At 47.2% G+C, this 21975-nt stretch overlaps 1 protein-coding gene across 2 annotated transcripts in view; it reads left to right on the forward strand.

The window, feature by feature from the left end:
• DAPK1 (death associated protein kinase 1) overlaps positions 1-21586 on the forward strand; it is a 197415-nt gene extending 175829 nt beyond the window's left edge. The window contains exons 21-27 of one of the 2 annotated variants that reach the window (XM_024753860.1): positions 4435-4623; positions 6669-6866; positions 8373-8511; positions 9632-9752; positions 12044-12232; positions 19101-20329; positions 20783-21586. In XM_024753860.1, coding sequence (XP_024609628.1) covers positions 4435-4623; positions 6669-6866; positions 8373-8511; positions 9632-9752; positions 12044-12232; positions 19101-20329; positions 20783-20816 — 2099 coding nt within the window. In that variant the 3' untranslated portion in view covers positions 20817-21586. Of the gene's footprint in view, positions 1-4434; positions 4624-6668; positions 6867-8372; positions 8512-9631; positions 9753-12043; positions 12233-19100 lie in introns of both variants that reach the window. The other variant, XM_024753861.1, reaches the window with a different exon arrangement.
• The last annotated feature ends 389 nt before the right edge of the window (positions 21587-21975 follow it).

The following is a 21975-nucleotide window of genomic DNA, read 5'->3' on the forward strand; positions in this document are numbered from 1 at the left end:
GCCAGGGCTTATTAATGATACTTATAACTCCATCTGCCTTGGGGCATATTTGTGCTCATGTTTTCCATTTTCCACTGTAATTTTGCTCAATTTCAGTATGTAAGATAGGTCCACCCCTTCTCAGAAGCCAATAGTTTTCCAGGTTTCATGATTAAGTTGAGCCTCTTATGTGTGGGCCAGACCTGTATTGCTTCAAGGTTCAAAGTGAGCTTCTCTAGCAGTTCCTCGTGTCACCCCTAGAGGGAACCAGCTCTCTCCTGCTGTGGGTTAAGGTCATTCCAATCTGACGGGGGGGGGGGGCGGGGCGGGAGGCAGAGAGACAGAGACAAAGAGCAGAGACAGAGAAAGACAAGGAGATGAGAGCTATCCAGATCTGTGACCTGGAATTTTTATAAGTTGCATTGGATATGAATTTATGCCTCAGGAGCCCATGGGCTAACCTGAAGCAGCCACATATCAAGTGACATCTGGGTTCCCCCGGAGGGAGAATGGCTCAACCCTCACCCCTCAGAAGTAATATCTCCATTCATCTTCCTTCTGGTCAATTTCCCACATCTGGAAGAATCCAGAAGTAGATTCTTGATAAAATGCAGCTCAGGATGGCTGCCTTGTCAGCAAATCTCACTGTGTCCTTCAGCCAGGGCTTCGAGAGACTTGGGCCATGGGGCTGACTGACACAAGATTCTCTCGAGGACAACAGGTGCTCTGGACCAGGAGAACCTCCCCACTACACTCAGCAGAGAGAAAAGTAATTCGAGGCGCTGGGAAATAAGGTCAGAGGCCAGCAGCCTGGTGAGCTGCAGCGTTCTGTGTAGTATGAGGGGAAGGAGAAACATTGAATTAGCTTCCAACGTTTAAAAGTCAAGATGTCTGGACTTCCCTGATGGCACAGTGGTTAAGAATCCGCCTGCCAATGCAGGGGGCACGGGTTCGAGCCCTGGTCCGGGAAGATCCCACATGCCGCGGAGCAACTAAGGCCTTGTGCCACAACTACTGAGCCTGCGCTCTAGAGCCCGTGAGCCACAACTACTGAGCCCTCGAGCCTAGAGCCCGTGTTCCTCAACAAGAGAAGCCACTGCAATGAGAAGCCCGCGTGCAGCAACGAAGACCCAATGCAGCCAAAAATAAATAAATAAATAAGATCAAGAGGTCTCACTTAAAAAGTTGGCTATTTGGTTTCTTGTAACAAGTTGGTAGCTCTGGCCACACTGGATTCACATTTCCGCCTGGAGCCGGTTAGTGGAGAGGAGGAGCTACCCCATGTAGAGGGGCCCAGGCTCTGCCTTTCACCCTGTCTCACACAGCGCCCTAACTCCAGGCGGGAGAGCTCAGGAGCAGACCCCTCCATGCCCGTGTCCGAAGGTTTGCCCTGTGGCAGAAATGACATTTCAGGAGCTCATTGGAGTGTGTGACCCTGGGACTAAGGACACACCTAGTTCATCCCAGAGCTGTCTGGCCTGGGCAAGGATGGAAGAGGCCCGCACTGCTTCATGCCCAGGTGGCCGGTCTGCTCCAAGGGGGTGGGTGAAGTTTCTATCCAGACAACCCCTGCAGGTGACAAGATTCGTCCTCAGTTAATTCTAGTCCTGCCTGAGGCTGGGAAGAGCCAGGAGGCTGTGTCTGCAGGAGGCTCCGGAGCAGGCCCTCCTCCTGCCCTACCCTGCCCAGTGCGGGGCGAGCACACCCTGGGCTGAGGGAGCGCAGCCGCCTGCAGGGCCTGGACCCCGCCAGTCCTCGACTGGGCCTGGCCCTAACAAAACAGCAGAAGGGAGTCCTGGGAAAAGCAGCTTGGCACAAATAGGAAGCGCCAGGAGGGCCACCTGCGGGAGACCCGGCCGGAGGCATCTGGCAGGCCCTAGGGGCCTCGTGTGCCGTAGGGGAATGGATGGAGCAGCGTTTCTGTTAGGCACTTGAGGAAAGCCTACCCCTGAGTGTGGCCTCCAGGGAAGGAAGTCTGTCTCCAGAAACAGCAGCATTGTCCCTTCACAGTGGCATTGCTAGTGCCTGGGCACCATGCTCTGCTGTGTCCTAGGCCAGAGCTCTGGACGCCCTTGACCTCTGCTAGAATGGTCAGGCCTTCCTCCTTTCCCTGGGAGAGGTGCCCACGTGGGCACATTTACATCACTCAGGCAGCAGGAAGGTCGTTTGCCTTTAGAAACTTGGCTTTGCGTTGCACTGGAGGCTAAAGGCTGAGCCACCAGCCAGGAGACAGGATGGGGTGGTGTGGGGACCTGGGGGCAGCCACTCACGGCACGTGGCTGACACGCACACACTGCCTTGGTGGCCAGCTGAGTGCCACAGCTGTTGCACTGTGGTTCTGCGGTAGGAAGGAAACCCCCGGTGCCAGCGGAGGAGCGCGCAGCCAGGAAGATCACTGCAGGAGGCTGTTGTCTGCTCACCGGAGAGGAGCGTTTGCAGGAAGTCTCTTCTGACCTGGGTGCAAAAGCGGCTTCTCCCTCGGGGCCTGCCACTTTTTACCACTAGGGGTCAGTGGTTAGCAAAAAAGTTTTCCTCCTATGATTTTAACGTTTCCCTGTGAAATTGTTATTTTAATAATACCGTATACAAACTCTGTCCTAACCTTTCATCCTCCCAACAAAAACTGTCCGTGAGGTGCCGGAGTGCCTGTCATTTACCGAATCCATTCTGGTCTCCCTCGGCAAGCCTCAGCCCACAGTGCCACTAAGACAAAGCTTATTCCCGACAGGGGTCGTCCCCAGGTTTCCAGGCACAGGGAAATGGACAAACCCATTCTTGTGTAGTCACATGGCTTTTCTCAGACTTGGACTAACAATCTCTAAAGAAATACACTAAAATGTCCATCACATTGGCCTAGAGAGTTGAGTCATTTTGTTTTCTAATTTGCACTTCTGTTTGCCAAGTTTTCTACTTTTATAACCCGGGGCGGTGGGGAGCTCCAGTTTTCTCCTCCTCCCTGCCAACCCCTTGGATATTCCGATTGTCCTGTCCTCAGTCTGAAGTCTTTGGTCTTTAAACAAGGGTTACCTTTGTGTTTGGATCACGAAGTTTAAAAGTCAGGTGGCCCAGGTGAAATGGTCATTTCTTTAGTCTCTTGCAGTGACTGTCACTATTAACTCTGAACCAAAGGTACGAACTATATGGTGCGATTCGGTTCACTGAGCCCCTCCCTGGTGCACTCACGGAGCCTCCCCCTGTGCCCACCCGAGTTCTAGCCCTGAAGCGGAGAGGCCAGCTCTGCCTTCACAGTGCTGTCAGGGGTCTGTTGCGAGAGACGGGCAAAAGCCAGAAGGAGGTCAGGACCGAGGGCACACAGGGCACCGCTCCTGGCCCAGGGGACCCAAATGTGTTATTCAGCTGATTCCCCTGCCCCACCAAGTTCTACCATTACTATTTATGTCATATTTTTAAAACTGATTCTTTTTATTTACTAAAAGACATAGGTTTGAAAGTAAAATCGCTAATGTCCTTACCATAAATGGAAAACCCATATCCCTACTACCAATAAATAAAAATAAATGCAATGAACAGCAATGTGATTAAAATCTAGCTATATACTGTGGCCCACTCCCTCTTTTTTTTTTTCTAGAAAGAGGAAGAACATGCTTCCATCTTTTTCTTTTTCTTTTTTTTTTTTTTAATTGGGGTATAGTTTTTTACACTCCCTCTTTATCAAAAGGGAAGATTAGCAAGGATTGAAGACATGCTAAAAACTTAATGTCACGCATTGAGACTTGCTACTAGAGCAATTTAAAGACCTTCAAGGGGATTTTATAAAGGAATGGCCTTCTCGCTGTGTGATTCAGCATTACTTAATGCCATGCATTTTGCGTTCAACCTAACAATCTCGTGTACCAGAGTGGTACTCATTTCATCTGTTATCAGTCAGGGTCCTGGTGGAGATTTAATGAAAGTTCAAAGTCACAGGCACAATTCCCAAGAACATACAAGAGACGGTGAAGCATCCGGAGGCTAGGAACAGAGGGGAGCCATTAGTTACCACCCCTGAGGCTGAAAAGGCAAGAGGAAGAAGTCAGGATCCTGGGAAAGCTGGAGCTCCAGGGGAGAAGCCTCCAGGGCATCTAGGGTCAGAGACACAACTGCTATCAGAAAAGCAGCAGGCAGTGAGGAGGGAAAATATATACCTCGATCTTTCTCTCCTCCCAGCCTCTACAGTGCCTCCCATTGGTGGACCCTCACCGGAGGCACATGGCAAGCAAGCCTAGGAGATGCAGTCCATGGGGTTAGCCTCTCGGGACACAGAGCAGCGCAGGAAAGGATGCGGGAGGTGAAGCAAACAATCAACACGGTGTCCCTGGGAAACATTGCTGCCCAGCATACGCGAGAGGCACGTGCACAAGGCAGCCTGAAGCAGGGGTGGGGCAAGGGCGGAGGGCAAAGTCTGGGAAGGAGGGCAGGGGGCAAGGTCTGACGTGCTTGCTCTCTGGCCGGCAGTGTCCGTGAGCATCAACAACCTGTACCCGGGCTGTGAGAACGTGAACGTCCGGAGCCGCAGCATGATGTTCGAGCCGGGCCTCACCAAGGGGATGCTCGAGGTGTTCGGGGCCCCGTCCCACCACCCGCACTGCTCCGCCGATGACCAGTCCACCAAGGCCATCGACATCCAGAACGCCTACTTGAACGGTATGGCTCTCCCGCCCCAGATGGGAAGGACCTCGAGTCTCCCCCGGGGAGCCTGGCCCAGCGGGCATCCGTCACAGCCGCACAAAGGTTGGAAGAAGGGCCAGTGCAGAGTGACCCAGGACTGAAGCATGGCTGGTTAACAGCCCCCGAAAGTAAAGCTAAACCCCCTGGTGTCCCTAGCACACAGAGGTGCTTCATAAATGACTTGAGGACATTAGTACATTTTTTAAAGTACTGCCGAACTTCCACTTGGATGGGAAATCTCATAAAATACGGTCCCGCTAGCATTTTGACATACCCGAGTTTGAAACCCAAGGGCTGCTCCCCCGGAGCTCCCAGCTGGGCCCAAGGCACTGGAACACGAGCCTCGTCGCGGCACGGTCCGGAGCAGGGATAGAGCAGTTTCTCTGAGACTGAGTTCCCACGGCTGTGAGGATTTTACGAGCTCGTGTTTATTAAAGGTCCTAGTATAATGTCTAGCAGGGAGAGGCTCTCAAAAAGTGGAAATTGGGAGCATCTTCACGAAGGCCCTTTTATTATACTGAACCCAGGGAAAAATAGAATACTCAGGGTGTTTACCTAAAGCAGTGGTTCTTTGACTCCAGCGTAGGCACAAATCCCCTGGAGGGCATGTGAAAACACAGACTTGCCAGCCCGCCCTCGAGCGTCTGATTCATCCCATCTGGGGAGTTTCTTGGTGATGCTGCTGCTGGGCCAGGGACCCTAATGAAATAGAATAAAAGTCCGTGTGCATTCTGCTCTCTTAAAAGCTGAGTGTTCTCTGAGCTGCCGGGAGCAAAGCTGGCCCCGCAGCATAGGGAGAGCAGAAGTGTGTCCTCAGCACCCATCACCCCTACCCTCATCCTTCGTCCTCCCCTGGCATTATCCCCATCCCACGTCCCTCGCAGTGCTCCACAAGCTCAAAGGGCCTATTTCTGTGTTCCAGAACTATTCACACTAAGGCCTTAGCTGCCAGACTTAGAGGGCCATGCTCCCCAGGAGCGCCTCTGCTCTAGAAAAGCCCTATGGATCTTCCAAAATGACTCTCAACTGCAGAATTTCTGACACAGGATAAGCACCAAGGGGAAAAATTAGGGAAAGGGAGCCTGAAATCCTATAACATAAGTGGTCCTGCCTGGCTTCCCGGAGGCCAGTGGGTGGGCGGTCACTGACCTGGTGGGATGTGGCAGCGTAGAGGTGACTGTGTCCATGTGTCTGCACAGTCATTAGGAGGTTCCGGGTGCCTAGGAGCTCCAGGTCAGAATCTCACCCATGACACTTGCGGGAAAAGCAGCCGCCCCCAAGGCTCCTGTGTGGGAGAGTGGGAGAGTAGCTGCCCCCCTACCCACACCCACAGCCTTCCTCCCCCCGACCCTTCGGCCACCTCCCCAGCGGAGGTGGCCTCTTGGACCCAATTTCCTCACAGCTCCTCTTACATCCTTCCTGTGCAAAGCCACTCATCAATTACTGCACCCTTACACCTGTGCGCGGCACCCTGCTCCCTCCTGACCGACCAAAACAGGTCTCTCACTCACCTGTGGAAGGTGAATTCAGTGACCATTTAACCAAAATTAAGGTTACGTTTCATAGTGAATATACCAATATCTGGGGGTGAAAAACATAATATATGTGTCCACGTACACCTTTCCATGTATGCTTATAGGCATGCATATACACACATGTGTGTGGGGTGTTGTGTGTGTGTGTGTGTGTGTGTGTACCACTCTGCGGTATTATAAGTAGACGTGCTAGAGATAGAGATACAGATACAATAATGAAGGCATTAAGGAAAATTGATAAGCAGATACAGATATAAGTAGGTTTATGGATATAGATATTATAAAAGGCATGGATGTAAAAACAGACATAGACATAAGAAATAGGGAAATGTAAATATTCCGTATGTAGATCTATACTTAAGTAGATGCATAAATAAATAGATGAATGTCACTGTCCCTACTGGTCATCCCTAAAGTGCTGAGTAAAGCTGTGATTGAAATTTGGTGGTGGTGTTTCACAATCTTTCTTTTTCTTTTTCTCTGTAGGCGTTGGCGATTTCAGTGTGTGGGAGTTCTCTGGAAATCCTGTATACTTCTGCTGTTATGACTATTTTGCTGCAAATGATCCCACGTCCATCCATGTCATCGTTTTCAGTCTAGAAGAACCCTACGAGATCCAGCTGAATCAAGTGATCTTCTGGCTCAGTTTTCTGAAGTCTCTTGTCCCGGTTGAAGAACCCATAGGTAAGCCGAGGTGCCCCTCAGGGAGGGCGTGCCCTTCCTGCTGGCCTCGCACCCTGGTCATGCCCGGATCCAACAGCTTGTGGCCAACAGCTGCGGGAACCCTTGTTCCTCCTTCCTATCAGGAGATTTCCACTCTGGAAGTTTCCTAGGGCTCAGCTGTTTTTTTTGTTCTGCAAGGAGTTGTTTCATGATTGCATATTTCTGCCACAAAGACTCAATTCTGAGCAATTCCTTGAGAGCCGTTTCTTGCTTTCTTTCTATATTTTAGGGCTGTGGTCATTTTTGTTAGGTGCAAAGTGGAATACCTCTTTGACAGCTACTGTGCCTTACCTAATGGGTACATAATTAATAGAATGAGCTCTCCTTCGTTCTGTAGTTCCATCAGAAATGAAAGAAAAGGGGGCTTCCCTGGTGGCACAGTGGTTGAGAGTCCACCTGCCGATGCAGGGGACACGGGTTCGTGCCCCGGTCCGGGAAGATCCCACATGCCGCGGAGCGGCTGGGCCCGTGAGCCATGGCCGCTGAGCCTGCGCGTCCGGAGCCTGTGCTCCATAACGGGAGAGGCCACAACAGTGAGAGGCCCGCGTACCGCAAAAAAAAAAAAAAGAAAGAAAAGGAACCGTGTTAACTGAATGCATTATCTTAGCCTTATCCCTAAAGGAAAAGACAGCATGGACAGACTTATTTTCTTCTTTTCATACAAAAAAAGAAGCAGCCTTCCCTGATGAAATGCAAAACTCAGCAGTCATTTTTTTTTGAAAAACTTACAATAATAAAATAAATTGGGCTAATTCCCCTCAGGGTACCTCCAATTTTGCCTCCTTTTTTTTTGTGGTACGCAGGCCTCTCACTGTTGTGGCCTCTCCCGTTGCGGAGCACAGGCTCCGGACACATAGGCTCAGCGGCCATGGCTCACGGGCCCAGCCGCTCCGCGGCATGTGGGATCTTCCCGGACCGGGGCACGATCCCGTGTCCCCTGCATCGGCAGGCGGACTCTCAACCACTGCACCATCAGGGAAGCCCTTGCCTCTTTCTTTCTCATTCTCTTTCATGTTTTCGTTTTAAACACGCCCATAAGTGAGAGGCTCTCTGCCTGTGTGAACTGCAGGAGTCTCCCTTCTGAGCCATTTCTGTGCTGGTGCTGCATTCAGCGGGCTTGCTCTGGTCTTATAAAGGGTGTCCCCCTGGTCAGAGGTTAGATCTCTCCTCACCATGCAAACAAGGCCTATTTGGAGGAAGATCTGAGAAGCTGCCTTATGCCCTGTGGTCGCTTCTACTCCACTTCTGAGCAATCTTCCCGGAGGCCCAGGAAATAGGTTCATTCCATTCTGGGCCAGGCCTAGGCCTTCCAGAGGTCACTCCTAGCAGCAGGCCTGGGGCCCTCGGGTCTGCGGGCAAAGTTGCATGTCCACCTGGCGAGACGGCCCAGGCCTCAGGCAGAGCACGCAACCTCAGCTGGGCAGGATGGAGGACCCATCTGTGAAACGGCTTACTCTCTGCCCTCAGCCTTTGGCGGCAAGCTGAAGAACCCACTCCGAGTTGTCCTGGTGGCCACCCACGCCGACATCATGAACATTCCTCGTCCAGCTGGAGGCGAGTTCGGATATGACAAAGACACCTCGTTGCTGAAAGAGGTCAGGAACAGGTAAGTCAGCTGCTGCATCTTCAGGGGTGATACAGCCAAAGTCATGTGACCCAGAGAAAGGAATTAAAGAATTGAAAGGCCTCTTTAGCTTGGTCGAATTTTTTTTTACCAAAGCCACAAATACACATAATAACAAATCAAACAGAAGTAAAGGGCACATAATAAAAATCAGCAGCCTTCTCACTTCTGTCCTTGTCCCCAAGTACCCCTGCCCAGAGGTAACTCCTTTTAGTTGTTTGATGTATTTTTTTTCAGCTCTAGGGAGGAATAATTGACAAGTGAAATTGTAAGATATTTAAATTGTATGAAGTGGCGATTTGATGTGTGTATACAATGTGAAAGGATTCTCTCCATCTCGTTAATTAACGTATCCGTCACCTCACCCACTTATCTTTTTTTTTTTTTTGGTGAGAACATCCATCAGTATTTCTCAAAATGAAAGTTGCAACCTGCTAGTGGCTCATGAAATTCATTTAGGAGGTCTGGAGTGGAGTGGAGGGGAGAAGGACGTGATGGAAAGTATCAGAGTGTATTTTGTGTCAAGTATTTTTGGAAAACTTCTTTTTCACTTATAAATATGGATGTGCACAGAATCACAATGTAATCGTATCTATTTTTACTTAGTGTCTATCCCCAAAACAGTTTCAACCTGCAGTTCTATTTAATATGCTAGTAATGTGAATTCTTGGTTTATCAACTGACAACACTTCTCTGTTATCTTCCTGATGTGAGAAATAGGGCTTCTACTAATATTTTAGATCTAAGGTGTTATTTCATACTCATCCCTCTGTTCTCACTCCATCAACCTGCAGAAACATCTCTTCTTCTGCCTTGTAAAGTGAGTGCATTAGGCCTCCCCTTTCCTGCATCGGGGGAAGCTGTTTCCCCCGTTTTGTGGAAGCTGGAGCGCCTGTCTGCACCCGGAGCAGGCTGTGTCCCCAGGCCTCCACCCCAGGGTGACGTTACAGAGTCCAGCCAACAGCAGGTGTGGGGTGTCTCTGCAAGGCCACCAGAACTTCCTTGCCTCCCACCAACCTTTTGGGCCAGCAGGAGCCTGGCCCTCTGTGGAAACACCCGGTGAGACTGCGTCACTCTGAGGAGGTTACTGCTCTTTCCTTAGGTTTGGGAACGATCTTCACATTTCAAATAAGCTGTTCGTTCTGGATGCCGGGGCTTCTGGGTCTAAGGACATGAAGGTACTTCGAAATCACCTGCAAGAAATACGGAGCCAGATTGTTTCGGTGAGTATACCTGGGGAGGGCTGGACCCAACCTTCCCCCGGACCATCCAGTGACCCGGGAGTTGGGCCTCTTTTGTGTGGCCCTCTGAGTTTGGTCTGGTTTTCATGGGACCCAGTACGCGGTGTCTGCATGGCCATGTTTTTATCCTGTTACCCTGGGGTAAGGAAGGAAGAGTAGAGAAACAAGGAGAGATGGCCGTGAGATGAAGCGTTGTTATGGGCAAGGTTAGAGTGTATGAAATTCTGACAGTTTTGGTTGTTTGTTTAAATGTAAAATTGTTTGTTAGAAATTACAAAAGCAATGCAAAAGTGACTTATTGTGAAATATTTGGGAAATGCAGGAAAGTAGGAAAACAGTCACCAACAAAATTCACTGAAGAGCATAAAATAATAGCTGTCCAAATGGAATAAGGTGGTGTTCCTGGATGGCAAGACTTTATTACTAAGTGTTTCATTTTCCCAAGTTATATAAACTTCATATAGTTCCAGTTAGCATCTGAATGGGGTTGAGGAGATTGGGTTTTTGTCTTAAAATTTCAACAGAAGAATAAATGAAACATGTTACAAAGGCTCTGTAATCAATAAACCAATAAATAACTGGAATAGATTAGTGAGTGTCAAAGTAAATCAGAACATCTGCAGAAATTTAATAGAGAACATAGACGTTATTTAAAGTTAATGGGGAAAATGTTTATTTAATAAATGATCTGGCACAACTAGCTGTCTGCCTAGAAGGAAATTAGGTTGAACTCCTGCTTACTACATAGCGCAAAAATAGACTGTAGGCAGACTAAAGCTTTTAAATGTAAAAAATAAAGTAATATCTTGATGGAAATGCAAGATCATTTATTTTTAAAATAACTTAGAAGTGCTTTGAGAAACCTTTTCAGCCAAGTTAGAAAACCTCAGAAGTTTTCAAAGAAAATACACCAATATTTTGTCAAATACATTTGACAACATAGAAGATTTTTCTGGCCAATAAATTCCATAAACAAAGTTAAAAGGTGAGATAGATTGGGGAAAAAATATTCTCAGTGCACCTGGCATATAAAAGGTTGCTATCCACAATATTCCAAAAGCTGTCTGAAATGGGTAAGAAATGGGCAAATATCCCAATGGAAAACTCCTAAAACAAAATGCTCCGGGGACTGTTCCTGCTTCTAAGCTCGAGTGTAACAAGGAGGACATGGCTCTCGCTCCCCTGCATGGCAGGTGCCGTCTTTAGTTATAACTCACCGTTTGCCTGATAGAAGTGCCGTGCTTACAATACCAGGCTCCAGTTCTAGACATGCTTTTGGAATTTTCAGGAACCCTCTCCTCTCTCGTGAAGCTTGACCCTCGCTTTCTAAAGGGGGGTACACTACGGCAGAGTCAGTGGGCAGGGTAAAGCCTAGAGGGCCTTGAAGAACCTGGTCACGGAAACCAGTGGGTGGCGATCGGGAACAGTGGTCTGTGGCTGGCTCAGCGCCTGCTCACCAGGTGGGAGGAGGGCCTGTGCTCCCTGAAGAGCCTTGAGCTGGGGTGTGGCATGATGTCTGCTTCACATCCCGCACACCCCCAACTTCTGCGGTCAGGCAGACGAAGCTCACCAAACAAACTGCCTTTATCCCTGGGAATATTGTTCGTTGAATAGGGAGTGGAATTTAGGGGGTGTAAAAGATGAGATTCGAGAAGGGACTGCCTGATTAATGACGCAGTGCAGGGTATGGCTCATGGCGTTTTTAACTAGGAAAGTGTGCTGACTGTGAGTCTGTAACATAGATTGATTTATTTAACCAAGTTAAGAGCTTAAAAACTAATTTCAAGCCAATTACCAAGAATTAATCAAATTTGAAATATTTCAACAGTAATCCCCATGAATACCTAATTTACTGGTAAAAAGCCATCTAATATTGATAATGATACTTACTCTTTTTTCCTGTCTCTTTGTTCATAAAGCGGCCATCACCTGGCTGAAACCCTCACTCCAAGAGAGGGAGGGAGGAAAACATTAGGACTTAGTGAACGTTAGTTAATTGAGTCCACAATTCCAAAGCCATTTTTTGTGGATCCGTGCCATCTATTTAAGACGAGCAGTGGAAATGAAAGCCTCTATAAAATTTTACATTTGTTAAATAGATCCTGCTTAAAGGCAACACTGAAAAAAGAAAACTGCCCCAGTACTTAACCAAAAATCACTGGCGCATCCAAAGAATTACATGCAACAGTGCAGATGTGAGCGGCATCATTTTTTGCCGGCTCCTCCTGAGTCCCCACAGCTGTGCGTTGACCTGCCTGTACTGCATGTTCTAGGTCTGCCCTCCAATGACTCACCTGTGTGAGAAAATCATCTCCACGCTGCCCTCCTGGAGGAAGCTCAACGGGCCCAACCAGCTGATGTCATTGCAGCAGTTTGTGTACGACGTGCAGGACCAGCTGAACCCCCTGGCCAGCGAGGTGGACCTCCGGCGCATCGCCCAGCAGCTCCACAGTGCCGGCGAGGTGAGGGCTCCAGCCCTGGCAAGGGTCTGGGAGGGGGCCCTGGGATGCATTTCCAGTGTCTGAAGGTGGGATGAGCTGCGGGGGCCGAGTGGCAACTGCCCACTACCCATGATGTTTCCAGACGTGTGACTATCACAGGAAGCCTCGAGTGATTCCCCGAACCGCCGTTCTTTGCTCTCCTGTTCATCTTAAGAGCTGTTGTTTTGTCTTGCTTTGGTTGGTTTGTTTTCCGGCTTCTCTTAGTTTGGGAGCACAGTTCCCGCTACACTGGGTGACTGGGCCTCTCCTCTCTCTCCCTGGGGCAGCTGATGCTTAGCTGTGATTCCTGCAGCCTTCAGGATGGCTGCTCTCCATGGAGTGTATCAGCTCCAAACAGATCTCTTGGGCTCACAGACAATCAAGAAATAGTAGTGACGTATCTTCAGGGAGGGAACATGTGGAGACACTAAGACACGGCAAGCAGTGATCCCCGGAAATGACCGAGAGATAGGAATCTCTCTTCCTGGTTCAGCTCTTGGGTGCAGTTTGGGAACCCTGTTCTAATTGCTTCATATGCTGCCTGTTCCTCTCAACGGGGCATAGCCTTCACATTCTTCCATCATGTGAAATCAGGAGACAGTGTAAGCTAGTATGGGCTAAGACAGTTCTGAATATGAAAAACCAGAAGCAGTTCCAGGAATTTTGCAAACCAGAAGCTTCCCTGCCCAGTCTCAGGTGCCATGTGTGGCCCTTGGCCATGGATTACATAGGTTTGAAATTCTACTTGAATCAAGAAGCCAGCGGCCCTAAAAACTAGAGCCTCAAGCAGTGATTGTGTCAGTCTTTAAATTCCAATGAAACTACAAGCTAATCTACTGGCTCCTCCAGCAGTACTTTTTTTTTCTTTTTTTTTTTTTGGTAACATCTTTATTGGAGTATAATTGCTTTACAATGCTGTGTTATTTTCTGCTTTACAACAGAGTGAATCAGCTATATGTATACATATATCCCCATATCCCCTCCCTCTTGCATCTCCCTCCCGCCCTCCCTATACCACCCCTCTAGGTGGTCACAAAGCATGGAGCTGATCTCCCTGTGGTATGCGGCTGCTTCCCACTAGCTATCTATTTTACATTTGGAGCATTGGCTATTCAGGGTCTTTTGTGTTTCCAAAGAAATTGTGAAATTTTTTGTTCTAGTTCTGTGAAAAATGTCATTGGTAGTTTGATAGGCATTGCACTGAATCTGTAGATTGCTTTGGGTAGTATAGTCATTTTCACAATGTTGATTCTTCCAATCCAAGAACATGGTATATCTCTCCATCTGTTTGTATCATCTTTTTTCTTTCATCAGTGTCTTATAGTTTTCTGCATACAGGTCTTTTGTCTCCTTAGGTAGGTTTATTCCTACATATTTCATTCATTAGTATATAGGAATGCAAGAGATTTCTGTGCATTAACTTTGTATCCTGCTACTTTACCAAATTCGTTGATTAGCTCTAGTAGTTTTCTGGTAGCATCTTTAGGATTCTCTGTGTATAGTGTCATGTCATCCTCAAACGGTGACAGCTTTACTTCTTCTTTTCTGTCTTGGATTCCTTTTACTTCTTTTTCTTCTCTGATTGCTGTGGCTAAAACTTCCAAAATTATGTTGAATAATAGTGGTGAGAGTGGGCAACCTTGTCTTGTTCCTGAGCTTAGAGGAAATGGTTTCAGTTTTTCAAAATTGAGAACAATGTTGGCTGTGGGTTTGTCATATATGGCTTTTATTATGTTGAGCTAAGTTCCCTCTCTGCCTACTTTCTGAAGGGTTTTTTTTATCATAAATGGTGTTGAATTTTGTCAAAAGCTTTTTCTGCATCTACTGAGATGATCATATTGTTTTTCTCCTTCAATTTGTTAATATGGTTTGGTTTTTCTCCTTCAGTTTGTTAATATACTTTATCACATTGATTGATTTGCATATATTGAAGAATCCTTGCCTTCCTGGGGTAAACCCCACTTGATCATGGTGTATGACCCTTTTAATGTGCTGTTGGATTCTCTTTGCTAGTATTTTGTTGGGGATTTTTGCATCTATGTTCATCAGTGATAATTGGTCTGTAGTTTTCTTTCTTTGTGACATCTTTGTCTGGTTTAGGTATCAGGGTGATGGTGGCCTTGTAGAATGCGTTTGGGAGCGTTCCTCCCTCTGCTATATATTGAAAGAGTATGAGAAGGATAGGTGTTAGCTCTTCTCTAAATGTTTGATAGAATTCGCCTCTGAAGCCATCTGGTCCTGGGCTTTTGTTTGTTGGAAGATTTTTAATCACAGTCTAAATGTCAGTGTTTGTGATTGGTCTGTTCATATTTTCTATTTCTTCCTGGTTCAGTCTTGGAAAGTTGTTCATTTCTAAGAATTTGTCCATTTCTTCCAGGTTGTCCATTTTATTGGAATAGAGTTGCTTGTAGTAATCTCTCATGATCCTTTGTATTTCTGCAGTGTCAGTTGTTACTTCTCCTTTTTCATTTCTAATTCTATTGATTTGAGTCTTCTCCTCTTTTTTCTTGATGAATCTGCCTAAAGGTTTATCAATTTTTTTTATCTTCTCAAAGGACCAGCTTTTAGTTTTACTGTTCTTTGCTATCATTTCCTTCATTTCTTTTTCATTTATTTCTGATCTGATCTTTATGATTTCTTTCCTTCTTCTAACTTTGGGGTTTTTTGTTCTTCTTTCTCTAATTGCTTTAGGTGTAAGGTTAGCTTGTTAATTTAAGATGTTTCTTGTTTCTTGAGGTAGGATTGTATTTCTGTAAACTTCCCTCTTAGAACTGCTTTTCCCGCATCCCATAGGTCTTGGATCATCCTGTTTTCATTGTCATTTGTTCCCAGGTATTTTTTGATTTCCTCTTTGATTTCTTCAGTGATCTCTTCGTTAATTAGTAGTGTATTGTTTAGCCTTCATGTGTTTGTATTCTTTAGAGATTTTTTCCTGTAATTGATATCATTGTGTTCGGAAAAGATAGTTGATACGATTTCAATTTTCTTAAATTTACCAAGACTTGATTTGTGACCTAAGATATGATCTATCCTGGAGAATGTTCCATGAGCACTTGAGAAGAAATTGCTTTTGGTGTCTGCCCCCAGTGGCTAAGGTTGGTTCAGTGGGTTGTGTAGGCTTCCTGGTGGAGGGGACTAGTCCCTGTGTTCTGGTGGATGAGGCTGGATCTTGTCTTTCTGGTGGGCATGACCGCGTCCAGTGGTGTGTTTTGGAGTAACTGTGACCTTATTATGATTTTAGGCAGTCTCTCTGCTGATAGGTGGGTTTGTGTTCCTGTCTTGCTAGTTGTTTGGCATAGGGTATCCAGCCCTGGAGCTTGCTGGTCATTGAGTGGAGCTGGGTCTTAGCGTTGAGATGGAGATCTCTGGGAGAGCTTTCGCCGTTTGATATTATGTGGAGCTGGGAGGTCTCTGATGGACCAATGTCCTGAACTCGGCTCTCCCACCTCAGAGACACAGGCTTGACACCCATTCCGGAGCACCAAGTCAGCCACACGGCTCAGAAGAAAAGGCACAAAAAAAGAAAGAAAGGAAGGAAGGGAGAGAGGGAGGGAGCGAGGGAGGAAGGAAGGAAAATAAAGTCATTAAAATAAAAAAATGTATTAAAAATTTTAAAACAATTTTAAGTAATATTCAAAAAAAGAAAGAAAGAAGAGAGCAACCAAAAAATCAAATCCACTAATGATAACAAGCACTAAAAACTATACTAAAAAAGAAAAAAATAGACAGAACCCTGGGACAAATGGTAAAAGCAAAGCTATACAGACAAAATCACACAAAGAAGCATACACATACACACTCACAAAAAAAGAAAAAGGAAAAAATATATATATATAAAGAAAAGGAAGAGAGCAACCAAATCAATAAATAAGTCTACCAATGATAATAAACTCTAAATACTAAACTACAATAAACATAAAACCAAAAACAAATTAGATGCAGAAACCAAACCCCAAGTCTACAGTTGCTCCCAAAGTCCACCACCTCAATTTTGGGATGGTTTGTTTTCTATTCAGGTATTCCAGAGATGCAGGGTACATCAAGTTGATTGTGGAGATTTAATCTGCTGCCCCTGAGGTTGCTGGGAGAGATTTCCCTTTCTCTTTGTTCGCACAGCTCCTGGGGTTCAGCTTTGGGTTTGGCCCCGCCTCTGCGTGTAGGTCGCCTGCGGTGTCTGTTCTTTGCTCAGACTGGCCAGGGTTAAAGTAGCAGCTGATTAGGGGTCTCTGGCTCACTCAGGCCAGGGGGAGGGAGGGGTACAGAATACGGGGTGATCCTGCGGCGGGCAGAGGCCGGCGTGACGTTGCAACAGCCTGCGGCGCACCATGTGTTCTCCCGGGGAAGTTGTCCCTGGATCACGGAACCCTGGCGGTGCCGGGCTGCACAGGCTCCAGGGAGAGGAGGTATGGATAGTGTCCTGTGCTCGCACACAGGTTTCTTGCTGGCTGCAGCAGCAGCCTTAGCATCTCATGCCCGTCTCTGGTGTCCGCGCAGATAGCCGCGGCTTGCTCCCATCTCTGGAGCTCGTTTAGGCGGTGCTTTGAATCCCCTCTCCTCGTGCACCCCAAAACAATGGTCTCTTGACTCTTAGGCAGGTCCAGACTTTTTCCCGGACTCCCTCCCGGCTAGCTGTGGCGCACTAGCCCCCTTCAGGCTGCGTTCACTCAGCCAACCCCAGTCCTCTCCCTGGGGTCTGACCTCCGAAGCCCGAGCCTCAGCTCCCAGCCCCGCCCGCCCCAGCGGATGAGCAGACAAGCCTCTCGGGCTGGTGAGTGCTGGTCGGCCCCGATCCTCTGTGCGGGAATCTCTCCACTTTGCCCTCTGCACCCCTGTTGCTGCGCTTCTCCGTGACTCTGAAGCTTCCCCCCCCGGCCACCCCCTGTCTCCTCCAGTGAAGGGGCTTCCTAGTGTGTGGAAACTTTCCCTCCTTCACAGCTCTGTCCCTGAGGTGCAGGTCCTGTCCCTATTCTTTTGTCTCTGTTTTTTTCTTTTGCCCTACAAAACTCCTACATGGAGGAGTTTCTTGCCTTTGGGGAGGTCTGAGGTCTTCTGCCAGCGTTCAGTAGGTGCTCTGTAGGAGTTGTTCCACATGTAGATGTATTTCTGATGTATTTGTGGGGAGGAGGGTGATCTCCGTGTCTTACTCCTCCGCCATCTTGAAGGTCTCTCCAGCAGTACTTTAAATGATTGAATCCAAGGGTGGGGATAAGCAAGGGATCAAACCTTACCTTGTAATATAGTGCTAGATATAAAAATATATATTGTAACCATAGTAATAAATTCACTCTTTTTAATACAGTATTCTCTTGCCTTGTGGCATTTGCCAGCAATTTTCTAGCTCATAGTGATTAATCCACATTATTTGACAACACATCCCTCCTTGGCCTTGAGACGTTAATAAGTAAATGAAGGCAGAATGAAAAAGAAGGGAAATCTAAATCAGGCGGCCCCCATTCTCATTGGCCTCCAGCCCCTCCTCCAGTACTATTCCTGCCCTCTAGCAAGTAATCTAAGGATCTTTTCAGATTTCATCAGTTGTCCCGTCTTTCTTCGGCTCAGGATCCCACACTGCACTCAGTCATCTGTCTCCTTAGTCTCCTCCAATACGGGACAGTTTATCAGTCTGTCTTTTGTGACCCTGAGGAGATAGTTGTGTCTAGGACTGAATTGCAGGCAGTATTCCACCAAATGCCTTATCAAAAATTAAGTAGATACTGCTCTACATTCCAGAAATGTACACTCTAAGTCTCAATTTTGAACAGAATCGTATCTACAAGGCATCTCAAAGATTTAAACCAGACTGTGGGGAGAAAAGTACTTCTGGTGCAAACAGGTCCAGGGTCTCAGCCTCCACGTGAGAACGGAGTCCACCTTGGATCACCATTCTTTGTAGAACTAGCCCAGAGTAGGGAGGGAAGGGAGGGAGGGGTAAGTGTTCCGTAAAGGGGAAAGTTGCTTCTATGTTTTGTCACTTTTTTTTTCTTTCTGATTTCTGCTTTTTCAAGAAATGAATGTGACAGGAAAAGCTTAAGTCCCTTTCGGCCACCTCTCGCCACTTTCCTCTCTCCCCACTCCAGGGCCAACCACTGTCATGGTAGCGTATCTTTCTAGACCTTTTTTATATGTGTGTGTGTTAAAAATCTACCTAACAGTCTAATATTGTAACATTCTGAATCTTTTTTGAAAAATTTCAAGCATTCAGAGAACTTAGAAGACTAGTACAATATCTCCTCATATCCTCGACCCCTAATTTAACCAGTTGTTTACATTTTGCTACATTTGCTTTATCTCCTTCTCTTCTATCTCTTTATTTGCTTTGCAAACATCATGACCTTTCACCCCTAAAAAATTTAGCTTGTACCTCCTAAGGCAAAGGACATTCTCCCACATAACCACAATATAATTGATTATCACTTCCTGGAAACATAACATTGATATAATACTATTGTTGAATTTGTAGTCCTCATTCAAGTGTTTGCCACTTGTCCCAGTAATTTCATTTATAGCTAATTTTATTTGTTTGTGTATTTATCTGGGGATTCAGAATCCAGTCAAAACTCACCCATTGCATTTGGCTCCCCTCTCTCTCTCTCTCTCTCTCTGTCTTTTATTACATTGACCTTTTATAAGGGTCAAAGGTAGTCTTTTCAGAATCTCCCTTCTGACATTGCCAAGCTGGTTTTTTGGCTCAGTATTGATTTTTGAGATCTGTCCATATGAATGTGCTGAGTCATTCCTTACAATATCTGCACAGATTTCATCCCTGCTCAGGCCCTTCAGTGCTCCGAGCAGCTGAAGCATCTGGCCATTTAGGTTCCTATGAGTGACTTCCCGTTGTCCCCTCTGGCAGATCAACATCATGCAGAGTGAAACCGTCCAGGACGTGCTGCTCCTAGACCCCCGCTGGCTCTGCTCCAACGTTCTGGGGAAGCTGCTCTCCGTCGAGACCCCACGGGCCCTGCACCATTACCGGGGCCGCTACACCATGGAGGACGTCCAGCGCCTGGTGCCCGACAGCGACGTGGAGGAGCTGCTGCAGATTCTCGATGCCATGGATATCTGCGCCCGGGACCTGAGCAGCGGTACCATGGTGGACATCCCCGCCCTGATCAAGACTGACAACCTGCACCGGTCCTGGACAGATGAGGAGGACGAGGTACGGGTCTACGGCGGCGTGCGCGTCGTCCCCGTGGAGCACCTCACGCCCTTCCCGTGCGGCATCTTTCACAAGGTGCAGGTGAACCTGTGCAGGTGGATCCACCAGCAGAGCACGGAGGGAGACGCGGACATCCGCCTGTGGGTGAACGGCTGCAAGATTGCCAACCGTGGGGCCGAGCTGCTGGTGCTTCTGGTCAACCACGGCCAGGGCATCGAGGTCCAGGTTCGCGGTCTGGAGACGGAAAAGATCAAGTGCTGTCTCCTGCTGGACTCGGTGTGCAGCACCATCGAGAACGTCATGGCCACCACGCTGCCCGGGCTGCTGACGGTGAAGCACTACCTGAGCCCCCAGCAGCTGAGAGAGCACCACGAGCCCGTCATGATCTACCAGCCGCGAGACTTCTTCCGGGCACAGACCCTCAAGGAGACCTCGCTGACGAACACCATGGGCGGGTACAGGGAGAGCTTCAGCAGCATCATGTGCTTCGGCTGTCACGACGTCTACTCGCAGGCCAGCCTGGGCATGGACATCCATGCGTCAGATCTGAACCTCCTGACCCGGAGGAAACTCAGTCGCCTGCTGGACCCACCCGATCCCATGGGGAAGGACTGGTGCCTTCTTGCCATGAACTTGGGTCTCCCCGACCTTGTGGCAAAGTACAACACCAATAACGGGTCTCCCAAGGAGTTCCTCCCGAGCCCGGTCCACGCCCTGCTCCGGGAATGGACCTCCTACCCCGAGAGCACGGTCGGCATCCTCATGTCCAAACTGAGGGAGTTGGGGCGCCGGGATGCGGCGGACTTCCTACTGAAGGCGTCCTCTGTGTTCAAAATCAACCTCGACGGCAACGGCCAGGAGGCCTACGCCTCAAGCTGCAACAGTGGCACATCTTATAATTCCATTAGCTCGGTCGTGTCCCGGTGAGGGCAGCCTTTGGCTTGGGCAGGGTCTCTTCCAACTGCAGAGGCAAGGGGGACACAGCCCATCTTTCCCGCTGCAGATTCTGGCGCGTCCTTTCCTACGCCCACATCCTGAAGGACGCCACCCTCCCTTCCGCTTCACCTATTTCTCTGCTACTACCTCCCTCCTCTCACACATTGCATTGTGTGTGAATGGTCTTTCTAGTTTAAGAGCAGACCCTATCCTTTCCTTTGGCCATTTGAAAAGCTAGCCCCCCTCCATCTCTCATCCTCTAGTACCTTGCTTCTTACTGATAATTTTATTGGAATTCCTAACTTTTCAATGAAATTTTTTTAAACTATTATATTGATTGTCCTTTTTAAAAAAAAGTGCACATTTATCCAAAATGTGTATTTCTTATACTTTTTTCTTTGTTATACCATGTCCTCAGCTTATCTCTTTTATATTTGTAGGAAAAACTCCCATGTAAGGAATCCCACTGTATGATTTATAAACAGACAATATGTGAGTGCCTTTTGCAGAAGAGGGTGTGTTTGAAATCATCCAAGTCAGCCCGGAGCTGTCGCGAAAGAAACGCTCCCTCTCTGTGTCTTGCTGTATGCTGATCATCGCCAGAGGTGCTGCACCCGAGGTTTTTTTTTTTTTTTTCTTTTTTGGCAATTTTTGTGTTTCCTTTGACAAGGAAAGGGGAGAAAGAAACCTCCTCTAGAGCAATTTCATGGCCAGTGTTGTTGCTACGATAAGACATGTTTGTGTTTGCTTTTGTTTCAACGTCAGTGTGAACATCCACGTGGAACCTGCAGACTGTCACGCTTCATCATCCCCTGTCATCTCAGGTAGAAGGCTGACACTGTTTTAGGGAGCCAAGACCTGTGTGAGAATTCAGAAGACCCCCGACTCATGATTTGTGGCAGTTTGTTGTCATTTGTGCATAGCAGATGGTTCTCCACATTTAGATCCTGGTTTGATAACTTCCTGTACTTGAAGTCTCAAAAAGAAAATAAAGGAAGCAAGTTTTCTTGCAGTGATTTTAAATTGTGATAGAGTTTTAAATCGAAATAAGGGAACATGTCCTAATTCTTCTGTCCTGAGAAGCATGTAATTTTAATGTTATATCATATGTATATATATATATGCAGTATGTATATACATATATATTAATACAGGTATTTTTACTTAATCTATAAGATGTAGTAAAAAAGGTTTTCTTTTCTTTTTAGTTCTTTTTTTTTCTTTTCCTTTTTTTTTTTTAATAAATAAACTGTTGCTTGTTGCATTAGTTTGTGGTGTTTAATTCAAAAGGGATTCTTTTTCTTTGTTTTGTTTTCATTTGCCAGTACCCCACCTCGTGGGACAAACCAGTCCAGAAAGTGATTAAACCTAAACTCTCAGGGGTGGAAATCAACCCAGTTTATTAGGTACTTAATTATTACTAAAGTTGGGAATGGTGTGGGGAAGCAGAAAGAACTCAGGTGATTTCACATGTATTTCTTTTTAATTTTTTAATTTTTATTTATTTTTGGCTGCGTTGGGTCTTTCTTGCTTAGTGCAGGCTTTCTGTAGTTGCAGCAAGTGGGGGCTACTCTTCGTTGCAGTGCACAGGCTTTTCATTGTGGTGGCTTCTCTTGTTGCGGAGCACGGGCTC

This window comes from Neophocaena asiaeorientalis, unplaced genomic scaffold (genome assembly GCF_003031525.2).
Source record: "Neophocaena asiaeorientalis asiaeorientalis breed wild unplaced genomic scaffold, Neophocaena_asiaeorientalis_V1.1 scaffold220, whole genome shotgun sequence".
Taxonomy (NCBI): domain Eukaryota; kingdom Metazoa; phylum Chordata; class Mammalia; order Artiodactyla; family Phocoenidae; genus Neophocaena; species Neophocaena asiaeorientalis.